General features: G+C 36.7%; 1 protein-coding gene across 1 annotated transcript; it reads right to left on the bottom strand.

Moving 5' to 3' along the window:
• Positions 1-4917: 4917 nt before the first annotated feature.
• Positions 4918-11234, bottom strand: LOC111898574 (eukaryotic translation initiation factor 4G). Its single transcript, XM_023894474.3, has 9 exons — positions 10943-11234; positions 10581-10793; positions 10333-10475; positions 10017-10172; positions 9787-9860; positions 9631-9687; positions 5848-9524; positions 5573-5764; positions 4918-5484 (listed from the first exon to the last, which is right to left on the bottom strand). Exons 2-9 carry the CDS (start codon positions 10751-10753, stop codon positions 5154-5156), a joined length of 4803 nt encoding a protein of 1600 aa, XP_023750242.1. The 5' UTR covers positions 10754-10793; positions 10943-11234; the 3' UTR covers positions 4918-5153.
• Between the last annotated feature and the right edge of the window lie 5295 nt (positions 11235-16529).

Genomic DNA, 16529 nt, shown 5'->3' with positions numbered 1-16529 from the left:
AATAAACTTCAAAAATTCATATCTTCCTCATACGAACTCCGTTTTCGACGTTCTTTATATCCCCGCGTAGGTGAGACTACCCTATACAACTTTTGTTTAGACTCCGTCGGCTAATTTTGACTTTATTTTTATTATTTATTTTTAGTAGGCCGGGACAAGAAAACTCCGTTATAAATTCATAACTTCTTCATCCGACGTCCGTTTTCGCCTATCTTTTTATCGTTTCACTACAATTAATGAGATCTTCGATTCTCGTTTAGATTGTTTTAGCTAAAAACTGCTCGGTCTCAAATCGAGTATTCGGACTGCATACTGCTAAGTCGAAACTTAGAAAAATCATAACTTCCTCATACGAAGTCAGATTTGGACGTTCTTTTTATGCACGCTCACGGTTTAACGTATTATACGACTTTTATTCAGATTGCTATGGCTAAATATCATTCTAACGTAAATTCACTTTTTACGTCGCGCTGTGTCGTGCCGGTTCTGTCGCGAAACTTCGACAGGTGATAACTTCTTCATTATAACTCGGATTTCGGCGTTCTTTATATGTACGGAATCCTTGTAACATATACTACAACTTAGTTAAGATTATCCATTCTAAATATTCTTTTATCAAAAAGTCATTTTTGACGCTTATCGTCTCTAAATTGACTAGCCCTGATCTACGGGCGTTATAGGTAAGGAGGCTGGGGTGAGGGTATAATGTCCTTTATATAGGGCTCATCCTCTGAAATTAGGGTTTTCTCCACTCAGCACCAACTCGCCGAGTCCAGCCACCGACTCGCCGAGTTGGCCACTTAACACGCCACCAAAGTCGCGACCCTACTCGCCGAGTCCATTTGTGGACTCGCCGAGTTGCCCTTTCCCAATTACACTTTTAGCCCTTCAACTTTACTCTTGATATTCCGGGATGTTACACTTTATTTAATATGACTTTGTCGTATATTGGGGATATGAATATGGAAAGCTTAAAAGGAAGTCCCAAACTTGCAATAAGGGTTCTTGCATGTGGACGAGTAGCAAGTAATGAATACTTTAGAATGATAAGGGAACAAAGCCATATGTTAGTCCAAATCTCTATTATTTGTGTAGTTGTACATTAAGGAAGAGGGAGTCTGGTGGTTGAGAAACCAATATAACATTATCTTATAGATCGAGCCAAGCATGGGGGCGTTGGAGGGCAATAAAGTGGACAGATGTACATGATACAATTCTTTATTATATATTCTATATATTTTTATTTAAAAATAAAATTTTGTAATAACAATAAGGGCTATTTTTTTAGCTCGTCCTGAGTCTTTGAAGATATTTAATTCTTCAGGACCAGCCATAAGCCAAGCTTCCCTAGTAGATTTCTAACAAGGGGATTCTAGTAAATAAGAAAAAAGAAACCACCAAAGTTGTGATACTTATAAAGGTATTGAGCAATTTAGTCCATGAAATTTTATAAGAGAGTGCTAGAGGTATTGAACAATTTAATCCATGAAATTTTATAAGAGAGTGCCAAAGGAAAAAATATGTATTAAGCTATTTAGTCATGAAACTTTATTAAAAATTTAGTTTTATTTTTATCCGTCATAAAACATATTAAAGCATACAATTACCACACATATATTCCATCAAAACAAAACAAAATATGTTGACCAAATCGTGATCCTAAAATTAATCCACAAGTTATCGTGAATTGATTGGTCAAAAAGTTATAGACAAAACAATTTCGAATAGTTTTATTTTTTTGTTCATACTATCTTCTATCTAGTGACAAATGTCATTAAATTTAATTTAAATTTGATTGAGATGTTAAATTTGTATATTTGTCATCATCTTAAATAGATAGAAAGAAACCGTTAATTGTTGCTAAAAGATCATCTGTTGTCGTTGTTGGGGTGGGACCGCCTTGCAACTGGGTTGGACTTGGTCCAATCCAAGATCGGTTGCATTGGAAGAACGGGGTTTCTCTTTGTTGTTGGTTGTTTGGCCATCGTTTGAGTTGGTTACTCGCAAGGTTATAGGCCAAGGAAGCCGAGGCTTTGGCTACCAACACTTTTGTTGTTTGATATAAATTGATGTAGGTTTCTCGTCTTTGCGCTTTTCCAATCTACCGATATTTATACTTTATAATAAAATAACATTAAGTTGAAAAACAAAATATATCTATTACAAAACCAACTAAAAATCAGTTTAAACATCTACAGTTTAAATATAAATATATCTTTTAGAATCTAATTCATTTAAATTTGATGCTCAGAATTATGCACTGTAAAAATATAATATAGTTTTACGGTAAAATTGTTATTTTTGATGAGAATTACCCACTGTGATTATTTTAATAGTTATGTTTATTTTAATAAATATTATAATTAATAATTAATTTATAATACAGTAAAGACATAATAATTAGTCTATCAGGGTTTTGAACTATTAAGTATTAACCCAATATTGAATGTAGAAAAGTACAAATTGGTTGTTAGAACATGGTGCGTATTTTCACGGAATAATCACCACATGAGCAACTTGTTGAATTATGTACATTTTTCAGTTTATTAATTGCATTTTTTTGATGTTCAGTTTTTAGGTCCACTTGGACGTTCATAACGTAGTTTGTTTGTTTTTTATTTTAATTTATTGCAATACAATGTTTATTATGACCGTAATTATAAACTAACTTTTTAGAAACTATATAAGATGGTTTATTGATAAATTCATATCTTTTTCACAAGTTTTTTATGAGAATCTTTTTTAAAAGTTCATTTAAAGAGACTTTTTCAAGGAAAAAGTCTCAAAATTTTAAGAAGCTATTGGAGAGATTTTTTAAAACAATTTTTTTTTCTTCACAAAGCTTGTTAATTAACAAGATTTATGGCTAAAAGTAATATCATTTTTTATTGCATATTTTTATATGATTGACCATAAAGAAACTATATGAATTTTTTTTTCTATAACGAGTGTTTGTAAACTTTTTGGGTTTGAGATTTGGTAAAAGGTTTTGTGAAAAAACTTTTTTATTGTGGACATTCTTGGTTGCTCATTGTTTGTTAATATAATTATATTCTATGTCATTTTATATTTGTTATCATCATTACCAACTTCTTTTTTTTTATTAAATATTATTACTTTTCCAGTTTGTTTATCAACTATCCGGTAGACTATAATACAACAATTAGTTTTTCAACTAGTTTGTCAAACACATCATTAATATTAAATAAACTATCTAGATTTCAAATATATATAAACTTATCTAAATTTGAGATAATAATAATATGTTAGAGATTTTAATGTTATCAATATATTTTAGTGTAGTTAGTATTACTATCGAGATATAAGTTTAATTTATTTTTTTAGATTGAAGGTGTGAGGTATACACTTTGATTAATAAATGTGGACTCAGAAATATAAGGGTTCATATGGAGTGTACATGGGAACATGATTCCAAGGGGCAACACCATTGGCGAGGTGGGGGAGAGCCTCCTGGTGAGGTTAAAGGGCAGCGCCCCGAAACAAAAATAAATCTTATAGATAAAATAGATTTAGCTTATATTTTATGACCTATACATCCATTAAAAAGAGTCGTTTTTCCCTATTAATTAATTGTAGTCTTCTTCATATATAAAAAAAACTGCTTCTTCTTTTCTCTGCATTATGTCTCTCAAAACACAACAAAGCAAGGTATATTATGTGTAGTTAGTATTACTATAATATCCATAGGGACATGGTTCCAAGGGGCAACACCCTTGGTGAGGTCTAGGGTCCAAAGGGCGGGGGGAGAGCCTCCTAGCGAGGTTAAACAAAAATAAATCTTATAAATAAAATAGATTTTGCCCACATTTTATGACATAATATTCACATCCATTAAAAGAAGTCGTTTTTCCCTATTAACTGTAGTCTTCTTCAAATTTGAAATAAGTTTGTATTCAAAGTCGATTTGTTCTTGGAATATCCCAAATCGATTTCGTGGTACCTAACTAGTAGGGTCGAAATTACAGATTTTAGGAGGTATTTTTTAAACATGATTATTGAATTATCTAAGTTAGAAACCCAAAATCTAACATAATAAAGAATATTCAACCTATAAATACAAAATATAAGATATTAATTTGACACAAACTAAAAAGTAAACATAACCGATACACAAATATAACTTATCTTTTTCAAATTTACCAAGAATATTTACAATTTACAAACAAGCCACGGAAATAGATATGAGGTTATGTTGATGTTTAAAAAGTTTTAATTTGTAACAGAATACTTGCCATAATTATACATTCGTTCTAATAGAATATGGTCTGAAGCTTTTGAGATTCAAACTTCAAATTGACTTCATTTTAAAATGTTGGAATCCTAAATTAATCACAACCAGGTCACTTTCACAACGGTATATGAACTTCGGATTTTGTAGATGAATTACATGATTTAGAACTTTTGTCATAAAATATGTAAACTATTCTTGGGTTTAAATTTTTTTTCTAATATGTAACCTATTATTCTTGTTTTTCAAGAAAATTTCTAATTTATCAATCATGCTTGCATGAATTTTTCTTTTAAAAAAATATCTAGTTGTTGACATTTGACCCATAGCTTACACTATTATACAAAAACATACGACGAGTCATTATATATAAACAACCATTGGATTGTATTTAATTATCAGCACAGCGATTTTCCACAGTTTAATTGGTGCAGGCAGACAGATGAAAGCTATATTTGCCCCACATAATAATTTAAAAAGACAAATAGAGTAGACTTTATTTATATAACGTAAAGAAGTCATTGCCAGGTCATCTAGGAATATATTTTCTACAATCATCAATCTAATATCAGAAAATACTTTTAAAAAGATCCAACAATCAAAAACCAACAAATATATTGCACACAAAATACATATTCAAATATAAAAAGTATATAACCAACCATAAGTCAAGTAAAATCTAGATGCTCATTTGAACCTTTTAAGGATCATGGTTAATATTTTTCAAGTCGAGAACAATAACAACGAAGGACCAAAAACCCTCCTACAAATAGATATAGATATATAGATATATATACCAATCCCCCTATCAAACCCATAAAAGATTTAAAGATTTGAATTTCTTCTTCTTCTTTTTTTTTTTCTAACAAAGATAAAACGAGCATCCTTACTTATGATCATCGATCTAAATAAACTTATCTAACCTCGTTGCTTTTTTAATTCCAGGAAACCGAAATTTCTCTAGCTTTGGATCAGAAGCCTCACGCAAATCATTCAAAAAGGAATCACCTTTCTCCGATTTAACAATCTCTAGAATCACTCCAACAACTTCAGCTGCAAGACCAATTTCCACCAATCGCCCCTGCTCCTCTCCACCTTCGTATATCAAACGCCATACTTCTTTATACGGTATCACATTTTCCAATATTACCCTTGCAAACATTCGGCCAAGAAACTCTCCTGCTTTTGGAGCATCATTCACCGCATCCTCTAATGTCATCAGAACAGACTCAAATCTGAAAAAACATATTCGTACAAAAAGTAAAAACACAGAGTTAAACGTGTAAGTATGTGTTAATTAAAAAAAAAAGATATATTATTTACCCTTTAACGAGGGCCTCTTCACTTATAATTTCTTGAGATTTTGTAAGATTGATTAGAAGCTTAGCAAGTGATTCCCGATCCATGTCTTTTCTTTCAAACGAATCCGTCACCCAAATCGAAATCATCGATGGATAGAAACCAGGGGCGTTTAGGTCTTTTACACACAAAGCAACTTCCTTCTCATCTCTCGCACTAACATTAAAAAAAAACATTGTTAAATAAAAATACATTGCTAAGAAGACAAAAAAAAAACATCGATTATACAATTATAATACCTGTAAAACTCTTTAATCGCCTCTACAGACATGTCATGTAACCGATCTTCAGACAAAACCTTATCCGAAGACCCACTTTGCGGGGGGGTAGGCACCCGCCCACGTGGCGGAGGTGAAGATGGCGGGACCCGATGTTGTTCCGGTTCGTAAGCGGGTCGCGGGGAGTATCTTGGACCGCCCAAATCATCTCGTGGCCCATAACCCGGTCTTTCGGGTCCAGACCCGTACCCATTTGGATTCGGGCCACCAATTACTCTCATAGACGGTTGTCCTCTAACCGACATCCCTCTAGCAAGCCCGCCTTGCGGGCCAAGGGTAATATTGTCATCTCCAACGGGCCGTAACGGGACCGACAAAGTCCTGTTTTCAAACGAATGCCTTTCTTCAAATCGCGAATCTTGATTACCATACCCGCGTGTCTGTTGTGGTGACCCACGGTAACCCATTTGAGGATTTGGTAAAAGATTCGACCCTTTTGGCCCAAAGTCCATGGGCTGACCCTGACCACGTCTAAGAGACGGGTTCGGGTTGGGCCCACGGGCAAGTCGATTACTTTGGGCCTGGCGCTCTTGGGCTGCATCGCGGTGTACTTCCTCGATCTTTTTCGGGCCTTCGACTTTTCGTCTTTGTTGCCATCTGTTCTTTCGGAGGTCGATTACGTCTTTTAACATGAAGCGTACACGCGATGAAAGTTTCATGTTATTCGACAGCTTTAACATCATGTCGAAGTAGACATCCATATGCTCTTTGGCTTTTGCGTGATCAATCATTTCCCCTATTGTGCTCATCAGTTTGCATAATGACTCGATGTTCTCCTCATCTTCACCGAATAATTTCTTTATGCATTCGTGCATGATTCTTTCTGTCAACATTTTCTTTTTGTATAATTCACCAATAAGTCTGATATTACCCAACATACGTCTTCTCGCCTGAACTCTTTTCTCTTCCCTTTGTTCTTCCGTTTGTTTAACTTCACCTTCATCATCGGTTCTATTAGCTTCTGCTTGTTCTCTCTCACCTCTTTCAAATTCCTCTTGACATTTGTTCAATAGTAATCTTTTAAAAGTAATCTTCTCATTGTCTTCACTAAAATCAGGCAATTCCACAGACAACCGGGAACAAAAATTGGCATACATTTCAACAAAAGTTGGTTCCATCAACGCCTTATCAAATATCTGAGAAATCACACCAGACAAAGTACCCGCATTGTCTATGTTCACTTGTTTCACTTGTTCAAATAGTTTCTCAAAGTTCTGAGGTGTCAACTTATTTAGAATACCTTTCAACTGCCTTTGTTTTGCTTGTTCCTCATCTGTAATCTTTCCAATTTCATACTTCCTTTCAGCTTTATGCATCACAGGCATTGGAGTAGGGGAGGGAATTAACCCTTTCTGATAGCCACCCGCACGTTGCCACCTGTCGGAATCAGAGTTATTACGGTAGCCCTGCGGGCCCGGGGATTGAATCGGGCCGGAGAGAATGCCACCACCGGTGGTGTAACCAGGTTGCTGTGGGCGTGGGGTCCGCAACACACCATGGTTCCCACGAAAACCGGATACATTATATCCCGGGTCGATCCCGACCCGCATGTCACGCCCTGGACCCATGGGCCCGGGACCGGACCCGGACCCTTTATTCCACTTGTCATCTTCACCTACATTACTTGACCGACGGTCCAGCCGTGGGCCACCCCCTGGTCGTGGGCTTGGATGTGGGCTTGGGCCCATACTTGAGCCCATCAAGACTTCAGCTATGTCGGTTGTTACCTCGAAACCTTCCGGAAGATCGGTACACTGCTCGGAGAATTTCAGGAGGAAGTCTCTGGAATACTTTTTAGTCATTCCTTCATTGTCAACCTCACTGTTATGTTTTACCTGTTCCAGTTTAGGGGTAGAAATGTCTGCAGCATCTTCCCAATCATCTGGCTCAAATTTAACATCTTTTTTAGTCAAATCAACAGGTTCTTGCTTTGTTATAATGTCAGAAGAAGATTCAACCATCTCAGAAGCTGAAGTTTCTTTCTTTTCTTCTGGACGTTTATAAGCATTGTAAAGATCAGAAGTTGAACCTCGTGCATCAGCATTTTTCAAGATTTCTTTTATTTTTTTCTTCCCTTTAGGTGTACTACTACTACTACCCTTAACCTTACCTGTTTCAACAACAGCTTTATCAACCAAACCCTCTACTTCTAAAGTCAAAGCTGGTGTCTCTAGGACAGCATGTGGGCCCTCCTCTAAATTTAGCAATGAAGTTTCAGCAGTAAGGACATTAACCTCTGAAGTGGGAATTGATACCGATGATTTAACATCTATATTGTTTAAAGATTCTTTCTCTTGTGCTTCAGGAGTCACCATGGAAACAGTCTCCACAGTGCTAAGTTCAATTTGGTCAACAGAATCCTTGCTTTCTTCTTTTGACCCGACAATTTCACCTACCGGCCCTTCAACTTTAAGAGACTTGTCAGAATCAGCCCCTGAACCAATAACTTCAGTAGATATAAGACCTTTTTCATCACCATCAACTTTCTTACTAACATCTACCACATCCTTGTTGGTTTCCAAGGATAAAGTCGGTTCTTGAACACTATCATCACCATGAAGGGCTTCTTGTACCTTTTTGCCAGTAGGATGCTTAGGTGACATGGCATCCTCAGTGGCAACAGAAGAAGCAGACGGCTTGCTAGCGGCAGGCTCCGGTAAAGAGATTCCGGCGACCACCTCAGATTCTTTATGAGGAAGAGTGGACTGACTTTCTCCACCTGGCTTTTGAATTTTAGGAATCTCAGTTTTGTCAATGGGTAGTGAGTCACCAGCCTTTTCCCCATGTGCACTTGCACTCACTGCAGGTTTAACTGTCACCTGTTTAGAAGGCTGCTGATTGTAAAACCTTGGTGGCTGAGAAGCAGGAGTGATCTGTGCACTAGTTAAAGGGTTACTAGAGCCAGGTGGAGGGTAAAACATAGGACTGGTATTGTAAGAATTTGGATAATAATTCATTGGGTGTGGGTGTGGGTGTGGAGTGGGGAATGATGGTGGGCCATGAGGGTGTGACCTTGGACCAGAGGGTGCACCATTTGGATACACATCGGTTCTTTTATCGAGTCTGAGCTCCTCATGGGTGTCTGGGTGAGTGATCTTCACAGTTCTTCGGGTCCCACCAAAATTTCCCATCTGCTGTTGTTGGTATTGTGGCCCTAACTGTGGTCCTATACCCATTCCCATGTTTCCAATCTGATGACCCATCTGAGAGGTGAAGTTCAGACCTTGATTTTGATGAATGATCCCCTGAGATGACATTGGATGATGCTGAATGCCAGGGACAAATGGGGGGTTGCCAACTGGTAAATGCATGGGGAGTGGAACAGGCATTGATGTGTTCACCATGGGTTGTGATTGCAATGGTGGATTTGGTCCACCAAATTGGAGATAATTTTGGGATTGGTGAAAAGGCATCTGCATTGGAACACTAGGGATAGAAGGCATAGGAGGACCAGAAGGCTTGATTGTAGTAGTAGTAGTAGTAGTAGAAGAAGAAGAAGAAGAAAGCACATCCCTTTTTTCTTTTGGGGTAGGATGGGGTTCACTCACATTAGACTGGTCAACACTCCCACCATCTTTCCTTGGTTTTGGAACAGGTGGATTTTGATTTGAAGTAGCTTTTAAGGATTCAAGACGAGCCTGCAAGAAAATATCCACATAATATGCTTTACATTGGTATTCATTATCAAGATTTAACATATTTTTATGTTAGAAATATACGAAACAATGAACAAGAAACACACACCTGGACCCGTTTTTGCTCATCCAGATTTGGCGGGGCAGAGTTGGTTCGGGCAGGTACCTAAAAAAAAACCATAACATAATGATTTTAGAAAGGTCATGATTGATGATACTACACAATTCAGAATTCAGAATCTATTAGAAAGGTCATAATTAATACCTGCATTCCGTTCATGACACCAGGACTGAGAGATCCAAATTGAAGAGGAAATCCTTTAGAAGCATCTGCTGAGCCTAAATATAGAGAAGAATATATCAACAGACACCTTGTAAATAATGCAACTCAGACTTAGTTTATACTAAAGACCTCCATTAGTCAAACTCATGAAAAGTAAAGTGCAAAATGTATCACAATTCATATTTCAAACAATACAATCTTTATAGTCGAACCTTTAACAGGAGTTGCAGGACCTGTTGCACCAGTAGAGCTAGAACCAGAAGGAACAGCATTACTTTGTGGGGCCTTTGGCAGACCTGGGGTGCTTTTCTGGACTGATGCATCAGTTGGCTTTACAGTAGGACCTGTTGATGAAGCATCAGGGGTTCCTACAATGATCAAAATAAACAATGTTAATTTAGTCATGGTTTGGTTGAAGGAAAACAATAAAGCCCACAAATTTAAGCTTACTAGGATAAAAAGTAGATTAAAAAACAAGAAAATTATCCAAATTGAATGTTGTTGCGAGGTATTGAGTTGCAAACATACCACTTAATGGCGGTTGAATATGTGCGCCATTCTGCACAGCTCTGCCAACAGCGGGAGAATTTGAAGTACTCAAATTCACATTCGGATTCTGACCGAGTACCCTATTCTGTGCTCCTTGTGCATTACTAACCACCTTCTTAAAGCTATATGAAAGAATCCCAGATATGAAAGCATTAAGAAAAATAAAAAACAAGCCCTAAATTCACATAAACGTATTGAAAGAGTAACAAGACCCGATTAAGTTTTACCTTTTACCGGAATTTAACGAAGAGGAAGGAGGGGCGGTGGTACTGCCGCCGCCGCCCTTCCCGGCACCACCACCACCTGAAAAGTTCCTTTGCGTAGCAGGATTACCAGATCGACCGGATCGTCTGTACTGTTGCGACTCGTTGTTGTTACCCTTTGATTGATTGACGGACATATATCCAATTCCTCACGAAAGACACAATCTTTTTCTTTCCCTAATAATCAAAAATACCCAATAATAAAATTAGTCGGATCTCTCCGATCAAATCACGTGAAATCCAAATTACAGTAATTTAATCGTGACCCAATCCAACATTACAGAAATCAAACGTGGAAAGCGTGTGTTTTTTGTTTAACCACTTACCAGAAGTAACAGAGATAGAAAGATAAACGGACAATTAGGGTTTAGTGATTGGTACACCGACAAGGAGAAACCGAAACCATGACACCGGAGAAGAAAAGAGAGAGGGGGGAAAGAGGAAGAGGGAGAGTGATGATGATATTGGTAAGGTAAACTAACAGAACCTGGTCAGATTGTGAAAAGATAGGTTTTGTAGGAGATCGAAAAAATCCGCCCGAATGGGTCGGTGGCGCATCGTAGAACCCTTCGTATTATGTGTTGTGTGGAGACTGGAGACCTCAATCTTACACTACTCCTCTACCGCTACGGGTGTAATTGTAAAATGCAAATTCACATTTTCTCCTACAAATTCTTCTAATTGTCCTTTCTCAAAATTAACAAAAATACAAACACTTTCAATGTATCTTAACTTTTAAGAAGCCTTTTCATTTTGATAATGTTATTTAAATGGAATTTATTATGTGGAAATTGAGTAAACTAACCTTTTTTGTGTGTGTTTTTAAAAACTATAACCTATTTTTTTTCTTCAAAATAACCACATCCTTCAGAATAAGTTGTTATGGAACGTATTTCGGACTCGTTTTCGGGTGGGTTGACCCATTCCGTTGCTTCTGCCCATTACGGAGTTTTCGTACATGTTTCGGATCAGAACCTTGAATTTCAAAATCTAGAATATATTTTGAAAACATTTGGACCATCAACTTCATCCCGGATCTTGCTCCAACTTTCCGATGTGATTCCGATCTCCAACAAGCAACTCCGACATGGAAGACGACCACTAGGACTCGGTTAATTTACGGGTACGTTCTTCACTCCAAAAACCTAGTTTGCTTGTTTGTATAATACAATTATTCACTAAGAACCACTGCTCCGGAATGTGTATAACACCCCCCAGAATGAACTGAAAACGTTCTGGAATTTTTAATCAAATATGTCATTGCAGTATGACCAACCCAAAAGTAGTTTAGATGTTTAGGTATTGTTAGTTTACATAGAAATGTAGTGTTCCAGAACATAATATTTCCATTATGGAACGCTCCGAAACACGAAAAATTGGTATGGAACACAACGAATTGGTTTGGAACACGAGAAATTGGTCTAAAACTGGTTCGGAATATTGGTTAGTTTTCGTTCCGGAGTTGGGTTATAACAACTTTTTTATTTGTGCAGCACAACAGGGCTTTTGATGCATCCATTACACTATCTTGTAAACCCAAAATCAACGGGAAATTCTTATGGCATTGAAAGACAGACCGACAGGCAAGACTATGTTTCGAAATTCATGTTTTGATAGGTGGTTAGACATTCATAATGTAGATGAGGATCATTTGCTTCTATATTATGTCTTTTGCCACGAACTTATCATAGACCTCCGAAGCGAATCATAGAAAATGGTTTTTAAGAATGGAGGTTACGAGCAATCTTTTGGGAAGAAAAAATTTTGTCTTGTCATCGGCTTCTGTTTTGGAGATTATTTTCATGTGTCTAGTTACGACGCCACCTTCTGTTCCCGTGTGTTTCCTATGGTCACGAGGAATGTCACCGTCAAATTAGACGATGTGAAGATTGTGTTTGAGCATTCACTTAATGACCTGTCGTACGAGGATGCGGTCCGTGTATGTCTCTTATATCTGTTATAGAAGGGGTTCAATGGGCGGTTGATAAAACAGTATGTTTTAGAGGAGTATTTGGCTTTGGTGTCCAACTTTGATGAATTCAAAATTAAGGTTAATTAAATATCATTAGTAATGTTTTTTATAAATTTAATTGAGAAATTTTTATGTCGCATATATCCATGGGGGATGGTAATTTAAGATTAATTGTACTCACAGTTAATTACTGTATTAACCCTAAGAGGGATAAAAATGATATATGTGGGCCCTTCGATGATTTAGTGATGACAACCCTAATCACTTGGCCAAGCCTGGATTGATTTGATTAGTTCAATTAGTCGGTCGTCATAAATCAGAAATTGGGAAACAACACATGAACAGAGAAAATGATTACAATCCATGTCTTAGTTCATATGATACCTAGAATGGAGGAATATATGATCCCTTATCTAATGGACGCGTCATTGACTAGGTCAGAGTTTGACAACAGCTTCTGAGAGCTACGATTGCTAGTCGGGTTTTGAAGTCGCATTTGCAGTTATAGTTATTAGACTTATCCGAGTGGGAGACTGTTAGATTAGGTGTCTAAGCCCATAACCATAATTGGTATGTACTTCACCCGAGAGTAGCATGATCTATTTCGGGTTGCCTTCACCAGAACAATTTTGACAGGATGGATATTTGAGAAAGAGGTTATATGTGATTTATTAATATATTATAAGTATATAATATATTAATTGAGAAATCATATTATTTAATTAATATTGTTCAATAATTAATTTAGTGATCAAAAGAGATTAATTAAATTAAGGGGACTGATTAAGCAAATCAGTAATACATATAGTTTGGGCCAATGATCTATGATTGATTAGTGATGGACTAAGTTTACGTGAGAGTCCATGAAGTGTTAGTCCATAAGGCTTATCATATGGATTATTGAATTAAAGGCCTAATGAATGAATTAGAGTTTACAAGTTGAAATCCTAGGAATTCCACACTATAAAAGTAACCCTTTAGCTCCAAATTCACCACCCAAAGGTTCTAAGAGAACCATAGCCGATTTTGGTGGTTCTAGCCTCTCTTTCAAAGTCCTCCACTTGTTCATGGTGTTTGTGACTTGTTTGAGGCATCACACTTGTGACATCCCCAAAATCTCGGTCAGAAAAGACCGATTTTCATTTATGCTTTTAAAATAATTTCAGAGTAAATCCTTTTGATTTGAAAGAGTTGCGGAATTTGTTCCTAAAAACAAAACATGATAAAACAATGTTTACCAAAGCATTTCATAAAAGAAATGTATTTTCATTATATAATCAAAACTCGGGGTGTCATGTTCCGATACAGACCAATAAGCATAAACGATAACATTACAAGTCATTCAACAAATATATACATATATAGACTTGTAAACAAAACAACTTGATGGTTCATCCATCTTATGCCCTCGCGCCACTTCCTGTAATACAAATAAAACTGAGTGGGTCAGGCTTGGGAGCCTGGTGAGCATATAGGGTTTTCAACCCACAATAAATAATTATATTTAATTCCACCAACCAACAATAACCCAATTACCCATTCCCGTTATTCTCACTTTATGTCCCTAAAATAACTAACACAAGGGACCTAGTCTAAGAATATTTCATCGGGGCGACAACACATGCTTCGGGGGTTCCTTAGCAATATAAGTCAAATAAGGCAACCATGAGGGGGATGGAGTACAGCGAATGAACACCCGAGTTCATTAACACCTACAGGTGGCGAACCTGCTAATGTTCCACAAGACTGTCTAGAAAAGTCCGTGGTCGTCATCTAAACTCCGCTAGATGACTGAATCAAAACAACAACGAGGCATCTCATCTGTTTATTACACACCAACTATCTACCAATGTTCTACCCAACATATTAGTAGATAAAAATATACATTTTATACATAGTTTAAAAACCTGTATAGCATGCTTTAATCAATACATATTCCACATAACAGATGAGGCACACACACATAACACGTATTTCATAGAAAACAAATCAGATCCATGAGATAGAAGAGAGTGAATATACATTGACACATATAACACAAAATACACACATAACGTGTATTTCGTATAAAATACTTTATAATTATGCGTTAGAAGAAAGTAACCACACACTCACGCATATAAACAACAATATACTTAATACACTCAAACCATACTTGTATTATTATCGTGTTTATGAAAGGTAGTATACACTCACTTGATCAGAAGATGATCGGACAGCACTACGGCTTGCAGAAGTAGTAATCCTCAGCAGATTTGGAAGATCTTCACAAAAATCGAACTTCTCTCGGGCAGAGCTTCGACTCGGGAATCGCACTTCTCGGGATCTCCGGGATCTTGGGACTTGCTTCGGGGCTCGAGAATATTACTGGGGCTTCGGGGTACTTATGGCACGCAAATCGAGGTAAAACGGGAGAGAGAAGAGAGAAAAATAGCAAATGAGCCGGCTGCCCTCGCATCCTATTTATAGGAGGCTGGAGCCTCGGAGTACGCGGGGCGTACTGGTCCGAAATCGTCATTGCTTATGTATCCGAAGTGCTCGAGTGCAAGTGTCGACATTCCTCGGTGTACGCGGGGCGTACTTCGGATGAGTCCGATGACTCCTCTTCGGATAATGCCGGATTTTCCAATTAAATTTAAATACAAATTATTTAATAAACTTCGGAAATTCATATCTTCTTCATACGAACTCCATTTTCGACATTCTTTATATCCACGCGAAGGTGAGACTACGCTCTACAACTTTAGTTTAGACTCCGTCGGCTAATTTTAAATTTATTTTTATTATTTATTTTTAATAGGCCGGGACAGAAAAACTTCGTTATAAATTCATAACTTCTTCGTTTGACGTCCGTTCTCGCCTTACTTTTCATCGTTTCGATACCAACAACGAGATCTTCGATTCTCTTTTAGATCGATTCGACTAAAAACCGCTCGATCTCAAACCGAGTATTTCAGGCTGCACATCGCTACGTCGAAACTTCAATCAATCATAACTTCCTCATACGAAGTCAGATTTGGGCGTTCTTTATATATTCGGAAACCTCGTTTCAACTACTACAACATTATCCAAAGATATCAAGTTTATTTTACACTTAAATTTTAAGGCTTATTTTTTTATTCTTAATTAATCAAACCACATAATTAAGCAATTAAGCACAAAACACATAATACTCAAATAATACACTTCTATTATTTCAAAATGGGTTACAAAGGTTAACCTAGACTATTACATCAACGAAAATGCCTAGCCTGGAAACGCAGACGTTACAACACTTGAGATGATAAGCTCTTGAAAGGCCAACAACTACAAACTACAAATAAGAGTTATTCTTCTAACTAGTTTTTATGATTTATGTACCAAATTTGTATGCTCGATAGGCTTCATGCTTTGGATAATATAAATGTACATGTATAATTAGAGAAAACTTAGATCCAAGACGTTAAGGTTTTATGTGCACCATAGGAGTGTTATCATACATAAAAACCAACACTAAGTCCATAGCTACCATAGTTTTTAGAGTACATCTGGTGAACACGTAGTTCAAAAACACCTACAGGTTGCGAGCCTGCTAGCATTCCACTGGACTGTCTATAATAGTATGTGGTTGTCATCTATACTCTGCTAGATGATTGGATCAACTTTAAAGTCAAGGATTCTCATCATCTTTCACCTCTCATCATCTATATCATATTTTATCTCTCTTCATCCATATCATCTTTCATCTACTCATCTTTACCCAACATATTTATAGGTATAAAAATACATATACAGTTTAAATCAAGTAAAACATGTATAAATCGTTCATCTAGCATAGATATTAGGAACACTGATAATAAGCACATATTGCATGTATTAATATTAAATACTTCATATCTGTGTGTAAGATGAAAGTAACTATGCACTCACTTGTTAAAGTGACTACTCAAAATTTGGGCAGC

The sequence above is a fragment of the Lactuca sativa genome, chromosome 4 (assembly GCF_002870075.4).
Source record: "Lactuca sativa cultivar Salinas chromosome 4, Lsat_Salinas_v11, whole genome shotgun sequence".
Classification (NCBI taxonomy): Eukaryota; Viridiplantae; Streptophyta; class Magnoliopsida; order Asterales; family Asteraceae; genus Lactuca; species Lactuca sativa.
The sequence above is the reverse complement of the archived record's forward strand: the minus strand, read 5'-3'. Positions and strand labels throughout refer to the sequence as shown.

Excerpts from the sequence above, each read along its gene's own strand:
- LOC111898574 (XM_023894474.3), bottom strand. The coding sequence starts at position 10,753 with ATGTCCGTCAATCAATCAAAGGGTAACAACAACGAGTCGCAACAGTAC. Across the intron at positions 10,476-10,580 it reads TCGTTAAATTCCGGTAAAAG|CTTTAAGAAGGTGGTTAGTA; the intron begins GTAAAACTTAAT and ends TCTTTCATATAG. Across the intron at positions 10,173-10,332 it reads TATTCAACCGCCATTAAGTG|GAACCCCTGATGCTTCATCA; the intron begins GTATGTTTGCAA and ends TGATCATTGTAG.